This window comes from Mustela lutreola, chromosome 12 (assembly GCF_030435805.1).
Source record: "Mustela lutreola isolate mMusLut2 chromosome 12, mMusLut2.pri, whole genome shotgun sequence".
Classification (NCBI taxonomy): Eukaryota; Metazoa; Chordata; class Mammalia; order Carnivora; family Mustelidae; genus Mustela; species Mustela lutreola.
In genome coordinates, this window is record NC_081301.1 from 11,939,971 (window position 1) to 11,959,609 (window position 19,639).

Here is a 19,639-nt window from a genome sequence, read left to right on the forward strand (position 1 = left end):
AAAGCAGCAGTAGGATGAAAAGACATTACTGAATGAAGGGTTTATAACTGGATGAGGGACTTTCTTAAGGTTTATAGATTATAGAAAAGGAGCCAGTAGAGAGGGTTAAAGGAAGAAGTAGGAAGAAAATGCTATAGTAAATTACAGGAGTGAAGTCATAGACTTAGCAGAAGGGCCATGGTGGTCAGTTGAATTGAAGTCTTTAGGGAACTTGAATAACATAAATAAATCAACTAGAACTATTATGATCCTCAGCCCTATTACCTATGACTTACTTTTTGATTGAAACTCTCTTTCAGGCAGGCTTATTGTCACTTATCATGGGCTGCTCCCCTAATGCTTCACATTCTTCAGTCTTCTTACTCCTTGGGTTCTCAAGACCTAGAATCTCTCCAGGTCTCCTTTTCTTCCTGTTCCTGGCTATTTACCTGGTCACCATAATAGGGAACATGACTCTAGTGCTACTTATCTCCCGGGACTCCAGGCTCCACTCACCTATGTATTATCTGCTCCGTGGTCTCTCTGTCATAGACATGGGGCTGTCCACTGTCACCCTGCCCCAGTTGTTGGCCCATCTAGTCTCTAATTACCCAGCCATTTCTGCTGCCCGCTGCCTGGCCCAGTTCTTTTTCTTCTATGCATTTGGAGTTACAGATACACTTGTTATTTCTGTCATGGCTCTGGATCGTTATGTGGCCATCTGTAATCCCCTGCACTACCATTCAGTGATGAGTCGCCAACTCTGTGCCTGCCTACTGGCCTTGAGTTGGGTGGTGTCCATAGTGCACACCATGCTGCATGTGGGACTTCTCTTGCCTCTTTACTGGGATGGGGATGCTGAGGGCAATGTTAAACTTCCCCACTTCTTTTGTGACCATCGACCACTTCTGCGAGCCTCTTGCTCTGACATACATTCCAATGAGCTGGCCATATTCTTGGAGGGTGGCTTCCTCATGCTAGGTCCCTGTGCCCTCATTGTACTCTCCTATGCTCGCATTGGGGCCACCATCCTACGTTTGCCTTCAGCTGCTGGTCGCCACCGGGCAGTCTCCACCTGTGGATCCCACCTCACCATGGTTGGCTTCCTCTATGGCACCATCATCTGGGTCTACTTTCAGCCTCCTTCCCAGAACTCTCAAGAACAGGACATGGTGGCTGCTGTGATGTACACTGCCATTACCCCTTTGGCCAACCCTTTTGTGTATAGCCTCCGCAACAAGGATGTCAAGAGTGCCCTTCACAGGCTGCTTGGACTGGGGAGGGCGGACTCCTGATGAGCCTGATGAAGAGCCATTTTGGGTGGTGAAGGAAAGAAGTGGGAGGGTTCAAGCATTTGGAGAGATGAGGGAAGGATGGCCTGGCTAACTTACGGAACTCCAGATTTGACTCCTGTTGTTGTAGTGCCTGACAGAGCGGTGAACATGTGCCACACATGCTCAGGGCTCCCATGTCATCCTGTATCAGGACTCCCTTCCCCAGACCGTTTATCTTCAGTTATCAAAGTCTATACAAATGAGTCACTAGACCTGGGATGTTGAATCCCAGTTTTGAAGAAGTGTGAGAATATTACTGTGAAATATGAACTGAAACAGAGACAGTGAAGTTAATTATGATCACGTCTAACTTGGTGTGCTTCCTCATGGGAAGTGTGCTGGTGTGTGTCAGAAAGTTAGGGGAAGGGAGCAGGTTAGGTAAAATGGGATGGTAGTTTTATACCTGTTCATTCAGTGAGCAAATATTGGCCCAAAAGTGAGTGTGAAAGGGGCCATGATTCTGTTATTCTGTATCTTAGCCTCAGTTTCCATGGACTTGTCATAGTGTGAGCATCTTATTCTGATGTGTGTAAATTCTATTTCATATATTTTAAATTAATTTTCTTTACATTTTCAAGTAAGGTATACAAAGAAAATGCAAAGCCAAAACTCTGCTGCATAAAACAAGGAACAGTGAACTATTTCAACAATGAAGAAGACAAATTGGCTGTGCTTAGCTTGTTGGGAGCTGGACATTGACTTCTATTTTGCCAGCTCTTATGAGGTTTGCAGTGATAAATAAAAATGTTTGTTGAGCTCTTTTTTAATTGAAGTGTAGTTGGCACACAATGTTACATTAGTTTCAGGTGTACAAAATAGTGATTTGATAACTGTATGTTTTGCTATGCTCATCCAAGTGTAGCTACCATCTCTCACCATACAACTCCATTTCAATACCATTAACATTTCTTTTTACTAAGATATAATTGAAATATAACATTGCAAGTTTAACAGTATGTTGATCTGATACATTTATGTGTTGCAATATTACAGTAGTCCCCCTTACCCTCGGGGGTTATGTTCCAAACCCTCCAGTGGCTGCATGAAACAGTAGATAGTACTAAGCCCTATATATACTATGTTTTTTCCTATACATACATAACTGTGATAAAGTTTAATTTATAAATTAGGCAGATTAATAGAAAATAACAAATAATAAAAAAGGGATTATTATAACAATATTCTGTAATAAAAATTATGTGAATGTAGTCTGTCTCTCTGAAAATATCCTTATTGTACGGTACTCACCCTTCTTTGTGTGATTATGTGAGATGATGAAATACTTAACGTGATGAGATGAAGTGAGGTCAGTGATGTAGGCATTGTGATACAGGATTACACTGCTGTTGACCTTCTGATGATGCATCAGGAGGAGGACCATCTGCTTCTGGACTGCAGTTGGCCACAGGTAGCTGAAATTGCAGAAAAGGAAACCACAGATAAAATGGGAACTGCTGTACCACCAAAGTGTGAGATAACACTTCTACCATGTCATGTAGTTTTCCTCTTTTTTAGTGGTGGGAAAAATGAAAATCTAATCTCTTAGCAACTTTGAAGCTTTTAGTACATTATTGTTGCTTATTATCATTACACTGTGTATTATTAGATCTCCAGAACTTATTTGTCTACTAGGTGCAGGTTGGTACCCTTAAATAACATCTCCCCAACTCCCCTATTCCTCAGTCTCTGGACTACCATTATACTGTGTTTTTATGAGTTCATCTGTTTTAAGTTCCCCATATAAGTGAGATTGTCATTGTCTTTGTCTGACGTATCTCACTTAGCATAACAACCTCAAGATCCATCCATGTAGTCACAAATGGCAGGATTTCCTTCTTTTTCATGGCTGAATAATATTCAGTTATATATATTATGTTTTATTTTGGATTTCTGTGGGGGGTTTTTTGGAATTTATTTTTATTTTTTATAAACATATAATGTATTTTTATCCTCAGGGGTACAGGTCTGTGAATCACCAGGTTTACACACTTCACAGCATTCACATACTCTCCCCAATGTCCATAACCCTACCCCTCTCTCCCTCTCCCCCTCCCCCCATCAACCCTCAGTTTGTTTTTTGAGATTAAGAGTCATTTATGGTTTGTCTCCCTCCCAATCCCATCTTGTTTCATTTATTCTTCTCCTACCCCCTTAACCCCCATGTTGCATCTCAACTTCCTCATATCAGGGAGATCATATGATAGTTGTCTTTCTCTGATTGACTTATTTCGTTAAGCATGATATGCTCCAGTTTCATCCACATCATCACAAATGGCAAGATTTCATTTCTTTTGATGGTTGCATAGTATTCCATTATATATATATATATATATATATACCACTTCTTCTTTATCCATTTATCTGTTGATGGACATCTAGGTTCTTGTTTGGCTATTGTAGACATTGCTGCTATAAACATTCAGGTGCACGTGCCCCTTTGGATCACTACACTTGTATCTTTAGGGTAAATACCCAGCAGTGCAATTGCTGGGTTGTAGGGTAGTTTTATTTTCAACATTTTGAGGAACCTCCATGCTGTTTTCCAGAGTGGTTTCACCAGCTTGCATTCCCACCAACAGTGTAGGAGGGTTCCCCTTTCTCCACATCCTCGCCAGCATCTGTCATTTCCTGACTTGTTAATTTTAGCCATTCTGACTGGTGTGAGGTGGTATCTCATTGTGGTTTTGATTTGTATTTCCCTGATGCCGAGTGATGTAGAACATTTTTTCATGTGTCTGTTGGCCATCTGGATGTCTTCTTTGCAGAAATGTCTGTTCATGTCCTCTGCCCATTTCTTTTTTTTTTTTAATTAAATTTTTAATTTTTTTTGGCTTTTTAAAACTTTATTTGAACATAACTATGCTTACAGAAGCATATACAGAAGTGTATACTCATACTGGTTAATAGAATGCCATTTAAGCCTAACTTATCCTACACAATTTGGACCAAAGACTTGGTACATGGTTTAAGCTTAAAAAAAAATTTTGCAATCTGGTTTATTTTTCATCTATTACAAGTGTATATAAAAGATCCTCCCATCGAATGCTGCTAAAGCAGGCAGCAAGAACCTTGAGATATTAACCTTTGGTTTGTCTCAGAAAAATAGCACATATTGCAGTGTAAGTTTATAAAATTGGTGCAACAAAACATTGTTGTAATGTTTCAATGCCAGTTTACAAAGATCAGTTAACTAATGGATGTTGAAAAGGGTGGGGAGCCTATGTACACAAGTGAAAATGTAAAAGCTATCTGATTTAGTAAAAATTGCATGTAGATTGCAAGTCTACAGAAACGAAGATTCAGATAATTTACCGAATCTGAATTAACACTATCAGCTCAGTTCATCTGCTGAGGTCAACAAGGAAACTGCACAGACTAGCTGTTTTTTCTGGTTTATGCAAAAAAAGAAAATGAAGTTTCTTCCCCAGCTTTTCGGTCCAGAACTGATATTATACTACAGGCAAGGTATTCCTTCCATTGTTAACATTCATGGGGTGACATGTGATGAAGTCTACTTGGGCTTAAATTTATTTGCATTAGCACTTAAATACAAAACAGTCTCCAAAGTTAAAGACCACATGACTTTAGAAGTGACTCTAAAAAATAAAATGGCCCTTCTTGGGAGACTAGAATAAAACATCTAGCCAATGATAAGAAGCCTTATCAGAAATGTAGCCCCTTACAAATTACACCTCAATTAAAAAAAAAAGTGGCCCCAAAGCAGCTCTGAAAAGAGGAAAAAATATAACAACATATCTTGAAGTTCAATGTGAATATAGGTTCAGAAGACAGAAGAGAGATTTTCATAAGACTACCTAGGATTAGGCTTATAATGTATTCTAGTATTCAAGTTTATCTCTAGTTACTAAACATCAATTTATAAATAACATATTCACTTTTTATTCCTTTAACAAAAGGGAAAATTCTAGTTTCAATTCTATCCAGTGGGGGGGAAACAGAAAACAAAGATTCAAACAGTTCCATGCAAATATCACATTTTTCAAATGGAAGAACTCCCAACTAAACCAGAAGATCTTATTACTAACATATTTTTCATTGAAACAATTTTAACAAGTACAAATACATGGCATTTTTATCCCCTGGGGTACAGGTATGTGAATCACCAGGTTTACACACTTCACAGCACTCACCATAGCACATACCCTCCCCAATGTCTATAACCCCACCCCCTTCCCCCAACCCCCCTCCCCCCAGCAACCCTCAGTTTGTTTTGTGAGATTAAGAGTCACTTATGTTTTGTCTCCCTCCCAATCCCATCTTGTTTCATTTATTCTTCTCCTACCCCCTAACCCCTCCCTGTAGCATCTCCACTTACTCATATCAGAGAGATCATATGATAGATTATGATATATATATATAATCTTACATCTTTTAGAAACATTTTTCTGTTGACAGACACTTAGATTTACGTTGTTTCCATATCTTGGCTATTGTGAATAATGCTACAATAAAATCGGAGTGGGTTATCTTTTTTTAAAAATTTATTTTTTATTTATTTTCAGCATAACAGTATTCATTATTTTTTGCACCACCCCCAGTGCTCCATGCAATCTGTGCCCTCTATAATACCCACCACCTGGTACCCTGACCTCCCACCCCCTGCCCCTTCAAAACCCTCAGATTGTTTTTCAGAGTCCATAGTCTCTCATGGTTCACCTCCCCTTCCAATTTACCCCAACTCCCTTCTCCTCTCTAACTCCCTATGTCCTCCATGCTATTTGTTATGCTCCACAAATAAGTGAAACCATATGATAATTGACTCTCTCTGTTTAACTTATTTGACTCAGCATAATCTCTTCCAGTCCCGTCCATGTTGCTACAAAAGTTGGGTATTCATCCTTTCTGATGGAGGCATAATACTCCATAGTGTATATGGACCACATCTTCCTTATCCATTCGTCTGTTGAAGGGTATCTTGGTTCTTTCCACAGTTTGGCGACCATGGCCATTTACCCCAAAGATACAGATGTAGTGAAAGGAAGGGCTATCTGTACTCCAATGTTTATAATGGGTTATCTTTTTGATAACTTTCTTTCATTTCCTTTAGACATAACCCAGAAATGATATTGCTAGTTCATATAGTTTTATTTATTTATTTATTTATTTATTTATTTTTAAGAGAGATAGCGATAATGCGAGAGGGACAGGCAGAGGGAGAGGGAGAGAAAAAATCTTAAGCATGTTCCATGCTCAGGTTGGAAGCCGACCCTGGGCTCAATCTCATGACCCTGAGACCATGACCCTAGTCAAAACCAAGAGTCAGACACTTAACTAATGAGCCACCCAGGTGTCCTATATGTTTTATTTTAAGATATTTATTTATTTATTTTTAATTAATTTTTTAAATAAACATATAATGTATTATTAGCCCCAGGGGCACAGGTCTGTGAATCGCCAGGTTTACACACTTCAAAGCACTCACCATAGCACATTGATTATGCTTTTTTGTTTGTGCTTTTTGTGCCATAGCCAGAAAATCATTGTCCAGCCCAATGTGAAAGAACTTCTTCCCCGTTTTCTTCTAGAAGTTTACATTATCAGACTTTACATTTCAGTCTTTAATCCATTTTGAACTAATTTTTGGGTGTGGTGTAAAATAGAGGTTCAGTTTCCATTTTTCTTGGTGTGGCTGGCCAGGTCCATCAACACCATTTGTTGAAGAAATTCTTTCTTCCTCACAGAGTGTTGTTCATGTTCTTGTCAAAAGTCAGTTGACAAAGTTAAGTGGGTGTATTTCTGGACTTTCAGTTATATTGCATTGATCTCCATATCTGTCCTTTTGCAAGTACCACATTCTTTGACTGCTGTAGCTTTTTTTAACTTTTATTTTTTAAATTATTTATTTGCTTGTTTGTTTATTTATTTATTATGTTCAATTAGCCAGCATATAGTACATAATTTTTTTACAGATTTTACTTATTTATTTGACAAAGAGAGAGCACAAGCAGAAGGAGTAGCAAGCAGAGGGAGAGGGAGAAGCAGGCTCCCCATGGAGCAAGGAGCCTTTTGTGGGGCTCAATCCCAGGACCCTGGGATCATGACCTGAACCAAAGGTAGATGCTTAACCGACTGAGCCACTCAGGTGCCCCCTCATTAGTTTTTGATGCAGTGTTCAGTGATTCATTAGTTGCATATAACACCCAGTGCTCATCACCACACATGCCATCCTTAATACCCATCACCCAGTTACCCCATACCCCCACCCCCTTCCTTCTGTAACTCTCAGTTTGTTTCCCAAAGTCCAGAGGTGTTCATGTAAACAATTCTTTTAATTTCAGGTGTAGGACTTAGAAACTCATCATTTACAATACTTAGTGCTCATCACAAGTGCCCTCCTTAATACCCATGAAAAAGAAAAAAATAAGTAAATTTAAATTTCATATTAAAACAAACTATTTTAATATTATCAAGTGGCCAATGTTAAAATTTCCAGTTGTCTCATAAATATAATAAAATGTTTTTATAGTTTTAAAAAATTAGGACCCAAATAAGGTTTACATACTGTGATTGGTTATTTGGTCTCTTCAGTCTCTTTCTTCTTTCTCCCCCCACCCTTTTTTTCCTTCCTCTTTCCCCCTACTCTCCTCTATCTCTAGCAATTTATCTGTAGAAGATAATCAAGTAATTTTCCTGCAGAATTCCCTGTAGTCTGAATTTGTGTGAGTTCTTCCTTATCTTGCAGTTTAATGTGTTCCTCTGTGCTTTGTATTTTCCATAACCTGAAAGTTGGATGTAGAAGCTTTGTCAGATTCATGTTTGGCTTTTGGAAAGGAGAGACAACTCCATAGGTTGTGTGGGAGAGGTAATGTCTGGTTAGGTCGCTTCTTTGGTGAAATTAGCAGCTATTGCTATTCAACATCTAGATCTATTCATTAGAGCAACAATTAAAGCAGAAGTATATGTGTGTGGAAGGGGAAAGAAATCAGGTGGAAGTAGGAAGGAACAGTCTAAAATCCAGGAATGTTTGCTCAGAATGAAACTGATAGAAGAGAATCACATCCATTTGACAATGCATAAGCCTATATTCATTGTGGAAATATGTCACTTTCCCAAGGTAAGGAGAGCTGTTAGAAAGTCAAATAGATCCTCTGCAAACAAAAATAAATGTATTACATTTTTTGAGGAAGTTGATACTATTTTGATTGATTAAAAATCTCTTTCTTTCCACTGAATTCTGATCCTATTCATCAGTTAATAATTTGATTTTCTAGTTTGTGACTAAGCTGCTTTTCCACAGGTTAATGGAGGAAAGTACTTGTATGCATCCAGTTTATAGTCATTTCCACATATCTAATCCATATCAATAGCCACATGTCATTATTACTTTATATTAGGCCAAAGACAATTTGCATATAATTTCATATTTTTCAGAGTGGAGCTTCACTTCCTGCTGCTGCTTTTATACTAAAAGGGTTGTTCAAATCAGGTATTCTGTGGATGATAGTTCTAAAGTAGATAAGCAAAATGAGTAGATGAAATTCAGCAAAGGATGCACTTGGGTGAGGGCAGGAAATTTGGAACTGACTGGAGAGCAGAATAGAAACATAGCAGCGGTCAAAGTTGTCCCACTGATATCTCATAAAGCCTCATGCCTTGCAGCTAATTCAGCTGAGTTAAGATGTTTGGATTAATAACAAACAATAACAGGAAGGATAGTTTAGGAAAGCTGGCTTCCTGAAATGATGAAATGGGAATCAATTTCCTCTTGGGGTTTTTTTCTTGCTCAACTGTTGACATTATACAAAGAAGACTATGGTTTCCCCCAAAGGGTTGACCTTCCCTATAGACACAATTGTTTTCTGAAGCTCTAGGGTGACATCTGGGTATAAGAAAGGAGAAGGAGCAGACTCCAGAGCTATAGACCCAGCTGATAAAGGAAGGTAGATGGGCTCATCCCATTGTAATTGCTATTTCATCTAAATACAGTTGGAGGCTCCTGGAGTTGGTAGAGTCCCAGAATGAGTCCCTGTAAGTGATGATGCTTCTTTGGGATGAGCAACCATATAGAAAGGCTTTTATGGAAAACGAAGAGAAGACAATCCTTAATTTGTGAGTTTTATGAGAATATGGTGAAGAAGGAGCACAGCTCTATTCATACTTTCTATCTTGAGTGTGTGGGGTTAGATACAGAGAGAAGGTGAGAGTAAGATTATACTCTGCCCTCATAGTAAATAGAAGGGGCACAGTAAATAATCATAATCCTCAGAGTCCACAGTCTCTCATGGTTTTTCTCCCCCTCCAATTTCCCCAAACTCCCTTCTCCTCTCCATCTCCCCAGGTCCTCTGTGTTATTCCTTATGCTCCACAAATAAGTGAAATCATATGATAATTGACTGTCTCTGCTTGACTTATTTCATTCAGCATAATCTCTTCCAGTCCCATTTATGTTAATACAAAAGTTGGGTAGTTATCCTTTCTGATGGAGGCATAATACTCCATGGTATATATGGACCACATCTTCCTTATCCATTTGTCCATTGAAGGGCATCTTGGTTCTTTCCACAGTTTGGTGTCTGTGGCCATTGCTGCTATGAACATTGGGGTACAGATGGCCCTTCTTTTCACGACATCTGTAACTTTGGGGTAAATACCCAGGAATGCAATTGCAGGGTCATAGGGAAGCTCTATTTTTAATTTCTTAAGGAATCTCCACACTGTTTTCTGACGTGGCTGCACCAACTTGCATTCCCACCAAGAGTGTAAGAGAGTTCCCCTTTCTCCACATACTCTCCAACACATGTTGTTTCCTGTCTTGCTAATTTTGGCCATTCTGCCTGGTATACAATGGTATCTCAATGTGGTTTTGATTTGAATCTCCCTGATGGCTAGTGATGATGAACATTTTTTTCATGTGTCTGTTAGTCATTTGTATGTCTTCTTTGGAGAAGTGTCTACTCATGTATTCTCTCCATTTTTTGACACAATTATCTGTTTTGTGTGTGTTGAGTTTGAGGAGTTCTTTATAGATCTTGGATATCATCCCTTTGTACTGTCATTTGTGAATATCTTCTCCCATTCCATGGGTTGCCTCCTTGTCTTGTTGACTGTTTCCTTTGCTGTGCAGAAGCTTTTGATCTTGATGAAGTCCCAAAGGTTCATTTTCACTTTTGTTTCCTTTGCCTTTGGAGACATATCTTGTAAGAAGTTGCTGTGGCAGGTGTCAAAGAGATTACTGCCTATGTTCTCCTCTAGGATTCTGATGGATTTCTGCCTCATGTTGGGCTCTTTTATGCATTTTGAGTTTATATTTGTGTATGGTGTAAAAGAATGGTTGAGTTTCATTCTTTGACACATAGTTGTCCAATTTCCCAGTACCGTTTATTGCAGAGACTGTATTTTTTCCACTGTATATTTTTTCCTGTCAAAAGATTTGTCAAAGATTATTTGACCATAAAGTTGAGTGAGGGTCCATATCTGTGCTCTCTACTCTATGGACTTTGAGAAACAAACTGAGGGATTTCAAGGGGTGGGGGTGGGAGGTTGGGTGAGCCTTGTGGTGGGTATTATGGAGGACACATATTGCATGGAGAACTGGGTATAGTGCAGAAACTGAATTCTGGAACACTGAAAAGAAATAAAAATTTAAAGAGGAAGTGGTGATGCAACATGGGGGCTTAAGGGGGTAGGAGAAGAATAAATGAAACAAGATGGGATTGGGAGGGAGACAAACCATAAGTGACTCTTAATCTCACAAAACAAACTGAGGGCTGCTGGGGGAGGGGGGTTGGGAGAAGGGGGATGGGGTTATGGACATTGGGGAGGGTATGTGCTTTGGTGAGTGCTGTGAAGTGTGTAAACCTGGCGATTCACAGACCTGTACCCCTGGGGAGAAAAATATATGTTTATAAAAAATAAAAAATTTTAAAAAAGCAGGATTTTGAATGGAAATATGAAGGCTTAGATGGAGAATATAGTCATGCAGTCAGAGAGGGAATGGAAAGATATTTCAAAGTTCCCAGGTGCAAGAAATGTGTGGCAAAGGCCCTAATTTATTTTGTGAGAATTTGGAAGATACATTTTTGAGACAGAGAAAAGGAGGTTCTGAATTTAGATCTCAGATTCAAACTTTGTGATTCCTCAGCACAGGGAAACAGACTAGAAATAGAATTTAGGGGCGCCTGGGTGGCTCAGTGGGTTGAGCCGCTGCCTTCGGCTCAGGTCATGATCTCAGGGTCCTGGGATCGAGTCCCGCATCGGGCTCTCTGCTCGGCAGGGAGCCTGCTTCCTCCTCTCTCTGCCTGCCTCTCTGCTTACTTGTGATTTCTCTCTGTCGAATAAATAAATAAAATCTTAAAAAAAAAAAAAAAGAAAGAAATAGAATTTAGACCAAGAAGGCATTTAATAGAGCATATTTCAAATATTTAGATATTGATGAAACAGTGAATGATCTCATATCTTTTGGTTCTTCCATCAAAGAAGAAAGATGAAAATAAGAAGGATTAAGGCTTAACACTCTAGCTCTATTCCTTCTCAATGATTTTAGATGTCTCCAAAGCACCAGGTGGTAATGAGGAAAACTGAGACGCTTTTGTTCATTCCAGGGGTTCTTCCAGGGGTTCTTCTTCTTTTTTCCCTCTCCCATTTCAATTTAATTTATGGCTCAAGGTGTTCAAAATCTGTATATGTGTATATCTTCATACCTTTCCTAAATGGACTATTCTTTTCTCTATCTTCCCCTAGCATCAGCATCCTTGATCCCTTAAAGCTCTCTGAACAGGACTTCTAGAGCTTAGGCTCTGAAGAGGCTAATGTTGAGATATTGGGAAATAGAAAATATACAGAAATGAGTCTTGAAGAAGTCAGCCAACAAGAACACTACCACTGCTTAGTATTCTTTTTGCATATCATTAGTTTACAAACACAGATTTGCTTTTCTTCAAAGAAAATGGACTCTCTGTTATTACATTCTTCCCATAATGGATAAATCTATATGCTTTTCCAATTTTTCCTTCTTGGAGATCTTTTTTTTTTTTTTCACCCTTTCCCCATGAAGGGGATCATCCCTTCTCTCTTCCTTCCCATCCTTTCTCGTTTACTTTCATCTATATCTCCCTGGGGCAGTCTTTGTATGGCTACTGCCTTGAATGAGTAATAGGATTGCAAGAGGGTATATAGTTTGATCTATATCCATGGACATAGAGAAGACTACAGGAAGAAATAAAAACTAACAGACACTGGAAAATTAAAAGTTTTGTTATCTTTTAAGCTCCTGTTCCATGATTGTTAAGTAAAGAAAATCACCAAGAGAGATGTCCTTAAAATAGTTTTAATTCTTCATCTGAATATTTGGAACACTCTCCTTTAGTGGGTAGAACACTGGAGCATCAAAGAATAAATGTAAACATAGCATGTCATTTGGCTCTGCATGAAAAATATTTATGTAGTTAAACTAATGTAAATGTAGTCTACTAGTTTTTAGCTTTTACCTGGAGAGTTAGCTGTGGTTACAACTCAATTTATATGTCTTCAGTTTTGACAATGTATAAATCAAGATACAGCTTTCCAAAGGTTTGGAGGGTGCAGGGATGAGGAAGAGAAGAGGAGTCTGAAGTTGATGGAATAATGTGTTATGATGAGCGCTAGGTGTTATACACAACTAATGAATCATTCAACGCTAAACTAATGATGTATTGTATTTTGACTAACTGAACATAATAAAAATACATAAAAAATACATAAAAACTTAAAAAATTAGAAAATATAAGTACAAAAGCAAAAATGTATAGATTTAAGCATACCATTTAAAAGCAGAAAAGCAACTAATTTAAGAACTAAAATAACCATCAAAAATTGGGGAAAAGAGGAGAGAAGAATGGGGATAATGTGAACAAGATAAAACCTCATCTTTCATAATAGAGAGCCAGAGGATAAATTGATAAAACTGGTACATAGATTCATAAACAAGATGTATATGATTTAGAAGCATAGAGGTGTGAACCACTGGAAGAGATAAAACGTGTGGCCCAAAAAAACAAACAAACAAACAAAAAAACAAAAAACAAAAAAAAAACCAAACTAAACATAAAGCAACATTAGGGTCAGAGACTTTGCTTTTTATTGTATGTTCCTTTTTAAAAAAATTTTTTTAAATTTATTTTCAGCATAACAGTATTCATTGTTTTTGTACCACACCCAGTGCTCCATGCAATCCGTACCCTCTCTAATACCCATCACCTGGTTCCCCCAACCTCCCACCCCCCGCCCCTTCAAAACCCTCAGATTGTTTTTCAGAGTCCATAGTCTCTCATGGTTCACCTCCCCTTCCAATTTCCCCCAACTCCCTTCTCCTCTCTATCTCCCCATGTCCTCCATGCTATTTGTTATGCTCCACAAATAAGTGAAACCATTGTATGTTCCTTTTACTCTACTAGTTTAACAATTTTTCTCTCATTTATGAAAAAATATAGTATTTTACCAAATAGTAGCCTCTTTGGTATACCATGTACATCTGCCAATAGGGAAAACTTGAACTGAAAGGAAACAAGATTCACATCTACTGGAAGATTACATTATTTATTGAAAATTAATCATTAAGAATATCAATGATGATGTTAATCATTTCTGCTCTCATCCCAGGTAAGTTCATTTGACTTAATGGAACAGGAATTGCCCTACCAAAGGAACAATAGCTTCTGGACATACAAAGTTAGGACCAGATCTTCACTTTAGGGCTCCATCAAAGATGCAGAGACTCGGACATCTGCCTGGAGCCTTGACATAATTTCCTTTACTACCAACTCTGACAGTCAGTAAATTGTGGTGCTTATGTCTAATAAAACTATACAGGGTTGAGTACAGGTTTTGTCTCTCAGAGCCTATAAGACCTTCAACAAAGTAGTCTCTTCGCTTTAGCTCTCTCATCTGTAATATAAAAAGTAGTTTGTATCATATGGGATTGTTGTGACAATTAAATGTATGGTGTTTAAATGTATGGTGTTTAGTATGCTCTTCAGTGCATTGCAAACACTAAAGATATTCTGTGTTTAGTGATGCCTTCTTTGGTATACAGCAACCATGTATGATTTCTCCTACTTCTCTTAATATATATCATATCAAGAGATTGTAAGTGGTCAGCAAATGAATCTGGAATAAACTAAAGAGTGTGGGTGGGTACTTCAGTGGATGGATAGAAAGATAATGACAAGGGAAAGAGTTGAAAGAAAAAAAGGTCTTTTGAAAACTAGGGACATCCATGCAAGAAAAGGTGTTTCCTAAAGGCTATCCCAGAGTAAACTTCAGCATTATTTAATCCTAACACTTGCTGTTGGTGGGCAATAATGATCCTGTGTTATGGCCACTAGAAACAGGACAGAAGTAACTGAATTTGTCTTATTGGGCCTGTCCAGCTGGCCAGAGATGCAGCCAGTTATTTTCGGGATTGTCCTTTCCATGTACCTGGTGGCACTTATGGGCAATGCCCTATTAGTAATTGTTGCCCTTTCAGACCCCAAGCTTCAGACCCCAATGTATTTCCTGCTCAGTCAGCTTTCCTTCATTGACATGTTTCTGACAACCATCACTGTTCCCCAGATGCTGGTGCACACACTGTCTGCAAATAGAACCATCTCCTTTAATTGCTGCATGATCCAGCTGTTCTTTTTTATGGCTGTGGGCAGCATGGAAGGCCACTTGCTGGCTGCCATGGCCTATGACCGCTATGTTGCCATCTGTGACCCCTTAAGATACTCTGCCATCATCAGCCATCACCTCTGTCTGCGCATAACCTTGACCTCATGGGTGGTCGTCAGCCTCAACAGCCTCCTTTATAGTGTGTTGGTCACCCGCTTAACCTTTTGCGACAACCAGGTCATCCACTTCTTCTGTGACATCACACCCTTGCTGAAGCTCTCTTGCACCCGACCAGTGGTCAACGAAATGCTAATATTTACTGAGGGTGTAGCTGTGGTGGTCAGCCCCTTCTTCTTCATTTTAGGTTCCTATGCCCGCATTGGCATTGCCATAGTCCGCATGCACTCAGTTTCTGCCCTGCGCAAAGCCCTGTCCACATGTAGCTCCCACATTCTGGTTGTGCTGCTTCTGTATGGCTCTGTGATCCGCATGTACCTCCGGCCATCTTCCAGCTATGACTTGGACCAGGATCGCCAAGTTGCCATCTTTTACACAGTGGTTACCCCTATGCTAAACCCACTAATCTACAGTTTGCGGAACCAGGAAGTTAAAGGGGCTCTGCGAAGGCTTTTCAGGAAACTCTCCATCTCAGGAAGCTTCCAACCTGGTTCCCAGGTGAACAGGAGATGTCAGCACGTCTCCTGAGCCCAAGGAGTTAAGGTCTAACTTGAAAATGCCTCAAATAAATGGGTTACATTCGTAATACCTGGTATCGTTCACAATCATGTGAAATAATTTTCCTTGTTGGCTCCCTCCTGCCTGGATTTGGGAAGAAATGAATTTGTAAATAAATAATTCTGATCCTCATTGACTGACCTAAAATCTCATCATATTGGAACTGGACAAATAATTTTATTGATTTACTTTATTTTTCAAAATATTTTATTTATATATTTATTTGTTTAAGAGATTGAGAGAGAGAGGGAGAAGGAGAGAGAGAGTGGATGGAGGGACAGAAGGAGGGTGAGAGAGAGAATCTCAAGCAGACTCCACGCTGACCATGGAGCCTGATGTGGGGCTCCATCATGACCCTGAGATCATAACCTGAGCCAAAATCAAGAGTCAAATGCTTAACCAATTGAGCCACTTAGGCACCCCCTGAACTGCTGTTTTTAGATCACCAAACCTGAACCTCTCATCTTTTAAAACTAATATGGGGCATAGGGGATTGCTAAGCCAAATTATACATCAGTGAGGCCTGCAGAACTGTGATCATTTTAGTCATATCATGGCAGTGTCATATACTTGTCATTGTGACAGGTGTAAGGTGATATCTCATTGTAGTTTTGATTTGCATTTCTCTGATGATAAGTGATGATGAGTATCTTTTCATGTGTCTGTTGACCATCTGTAGGTCTTCTTTGGAGAATTGTCTGTTAATGTCTTCTGCCCATTTTTAATTGGATTGTTTGTGTTTTTTTGGTGTTGAGTTGCATAAGTTATTTATACATTTGGGATACTAATCCGTTATCAGATATATCACTGGCAAATGTCTTCATGCAAATGTCATTTAGTAGGTTGTCTCATTGTTTTGTTGCTTGTTTCCTTTGATGTGAAGAAGTTTTTTATTTTGATGTATTTTCAATAGTTTATTTTTGCTTTTCTATCCCTTGTCTCAGGGGACATATCTAGAAAAATGTTGCTATGGCCAATGTCAGAGAAATTACTGCCTGTGGTCTCTTCTAGGATTTTCATAGTTTCCTGTCTCACATGAATGTCTTTAATCCATTTTGAGTTTTTTGTGTATGGTGCAAGAAAGTGGTCCAGTTTCATTGTTTTGCATGTAGCTGTTCAGTTTTTCCCAACACTATTTGTTGAAGAGACTGTCTTTTTTCCATTGCATATTCTTGCCTCCTTTGACAAGGACTAATTGACCATATAATTGCGAGTGTATTTCTGGGCTCTTTATTCTGTTCCATTGATCCATGTGTCTATTTTTGTGCTGGTACTATACTGTTTTGATTATTATATCCTTGTAGTATATCTTGAAATCAGAAATTGTGATACCTCCACTTCTGTTCTTCTTTTTCAAGAATTCTTTGGCATTCAGGGTCTTTAGTGGTTTCACACAAATTTTAGGATTATTTGTTCTAGTTCTGTGAAAAATGCAGTTGGTATTTTGAGAGAGATTGCATCAGATCTGTAGATTGTTTTGGGATGAACATTTTAACAAAATTTGTTCTCCCAATCCATAAGCATGGAATATCTTTGCATTTATTTGTGTGATCTCTAATTTCTTGCATCAGCATGCTATAGTTCTCAGAGTATAGATGTTTCACCCGAGGAGAGTGATTTTTTGAGCAGACCATAGAGTAGTCTATCTCTTTTAAAATTATAATAATTTTACATTCTCACATTATTTTAAATTCATAGTAATAACTAGCAGTTCAGTAATTACAGTGACTAAAATTATTCTATCTGAGCTTTCATGTACCTCCATAAAAGACAGTAAAGGACATAGAGCACTGGTAATAGAGATTGGGAGAGAGAGTGGCTCTAACACTAGAAGTAAGTGGTCCTATATGGGACATATGTCAAGTAGGCTGTTTAAATACACTGATAGACTTGATGTAATATGTAAGGGGAAAAGAAGAATCAAATATGGACTATGAAAATAGTGGGTGGAATCATTGTGCCATTTATTTATATGTGATGGTGTCTGTATTATTGCTGTAAAGAAACACATACATTTGAGAGATAAAGGGAGCAGTGTTTATAATTACACTGAAATAATAGAAGTAAGTAGCTCTTTTGTGTAAATATGATTTTCTAAATATTCTTCTTCTTGAAGATGTCCAAATGAAATAGAGTGCAAAAACTCAAGAGAAAATGCTAAAAGGCTTTGTTGAAGGTGGTGTGGGGTCATATTCAAGGGGATGGACTCTGGAACCAGATACCATGAATTAGAATGCCACTATTGTCATTACTTGTCATGTGACTTTTTTCTCGGGCTATTGGTAACCAGTTTTAGCTGGACCTGCCCTGGTAGTGATTATGATTACAAAATGCCCTCAGTAATGATCAGGAAACTTTGAAAAAAAATTTTATTACCCTCAGGTCTGGAAAGCATATTGTACACTTGGTACCCCATAGTGAGGTCACAGGTACAGAGAAAGCATAGGAGAGCATAGGCTTAGTGTTCTGCTTTTATTGGGGTTGAGGGAAGGGGCCTTGGGTTTTACAGGTTGATTCTATTGGTGGATTTAAAACATAAGGGCAGGACTTTAAAGTGTGGGAAGAGAAAAAAACAAATGGCACAAATGGTCAGTTAATCTAAATCAGCCAAGATTTCTGAAGCAAATGAGCAGGGGGTGGTGGCATAGAAGGTTGGAGAGTTCTGGCTCTTTACTAGTCAGTGTGGCTGGCAGTGTATTTATTGAGATAGCCTTTTTGAAGTGGAACCCTCCAGAATCAAAGCTAAATCAAGCACTTAGTCTACAAAAAGTAAAACCATTTAGTGCTCTTTGACAATGATTCAACTACTCTGCCTCAGTTATCCATCTGTAAAGAAGAGAGAAACAGTATCTATAATTTAGGGTTGTTGAAAGGAATTTATGAGTAAAATATATGTAAAGCACTCATAATACTGACCAGCTCATGAAAACCATATGTGTGTGTCCTATTATTACTAATATTCTTATTACTATCAATAGCATACAGATGAAGAAATAATGGGAGAAAAGAACAGAGTTAATAGTTAAAGGTTTTGATATCTGTATGTACCTAAAGGCTACTGATGAAATGAGAGTAAGGCCAGTAATTATTCTGCTTCATTTTTTTATTGACTGCACCACAGTTGCTAGTATGTGTGTATTGTATTGGTTGACATTTCCTTCAAAGTACTGAATAAGAGATAATTTAGTGGAACAGAGTAGAGAACCCAGATATGGACCCTCAACTCTATGGTCAAATAATCTTTGACAAAACAGGAAAAAATATACAGTGGAAAAAAGACAGTCTCTTCAATAAATGGTGCTGGGAAAACTGGGCAGCTATATGTAGAAGAATGAAACTCGACCATTCTCTTACACCGTACACAAAGATAAACTCAAAATGGATAAAAGACCTCAACGTGAGACAGGAATCCATCAGAATCCTAGAGGAGAACATAGGCAGTAATCTCTTCAATATCAGCCACAGCAACTTCTTTCAAGATATGTCTCCAAAGGCAAAGGAAACAAAAGCAAAGATGAACTTTGGGACTTCATCAAAATCAAAAGCTTCTGCACAGCAAAGGAAACAGTCAAAAAAACAAAGAGGCAACCCACGGAATGGGAGAAGATATTTGCAAATGACAGTACAGACAAAAGGTTGATATCCAGGATCTATAATGAACTCCTCAAACTCAACACACACAAAACAGACAATCATCAAAAAATGGGCAGAAGATATGGACAGACACTTCTCCAATCAAGACATACAAATGGCTAGCAGACACATGAAAAAATGTTTGTCATCACTAGCCATCAGGGAGATTCAAATTAAAACTTCATTGAGATATCACCTTACACCAGTTAGAATGGCCAAAATTAGCAAGACAAGAAACAACATGTGTTGGAGAGGATGTGGAGAAAGGGGAACCCTCTTCCACTGTTGGTGGGAATGCAAGTTGGTGCAGCCTCTTTGGAGAACAGTGTGGAGATTCCTCAAGAAATTAAAAATAGAACTTGACTGTG

The 19,639-nt window shown here is 38.5% G+C and overlaps 2 protein-coding genes across 2 annotated transcripts; both read left to right on the forward strand.

Moving 5' to 3' along the window:
• Nucleotides 1-320: 320 nt before the first annotated feature.
• On the forward strand, nucleotides 321-1,274 carry LOC131812417 (olfactory receptor 1B1). The gene has a single exon (XM_059141926.1). It carries the CDS (start codon nucleotides 321-323, stop codon nucleotides 1,272-1,274), a length of 954 nt encoding a protein of 317 aa, XP_058997909.1.
• Nucleotides 1,275-14,624: 13,350 nt separating this feature from the next.
• On the forward strand, nucleotides 14,625-15,608 carry LOC131813003 (olfactory receptor 1361-like). Its single transcript, XM_059143088.1, has one exon. The coding sequence runs from the start codon at nucleotides 14,625-14,627 to the stop codon at nucleotides 15,606-15,608; it is 984 nt and encodes a 327-aa protein (XP_058999071.1).
• The last annotated feature ends 4,031 nt before the right edge of the window (nucleotides 15,609-19,639 follow it).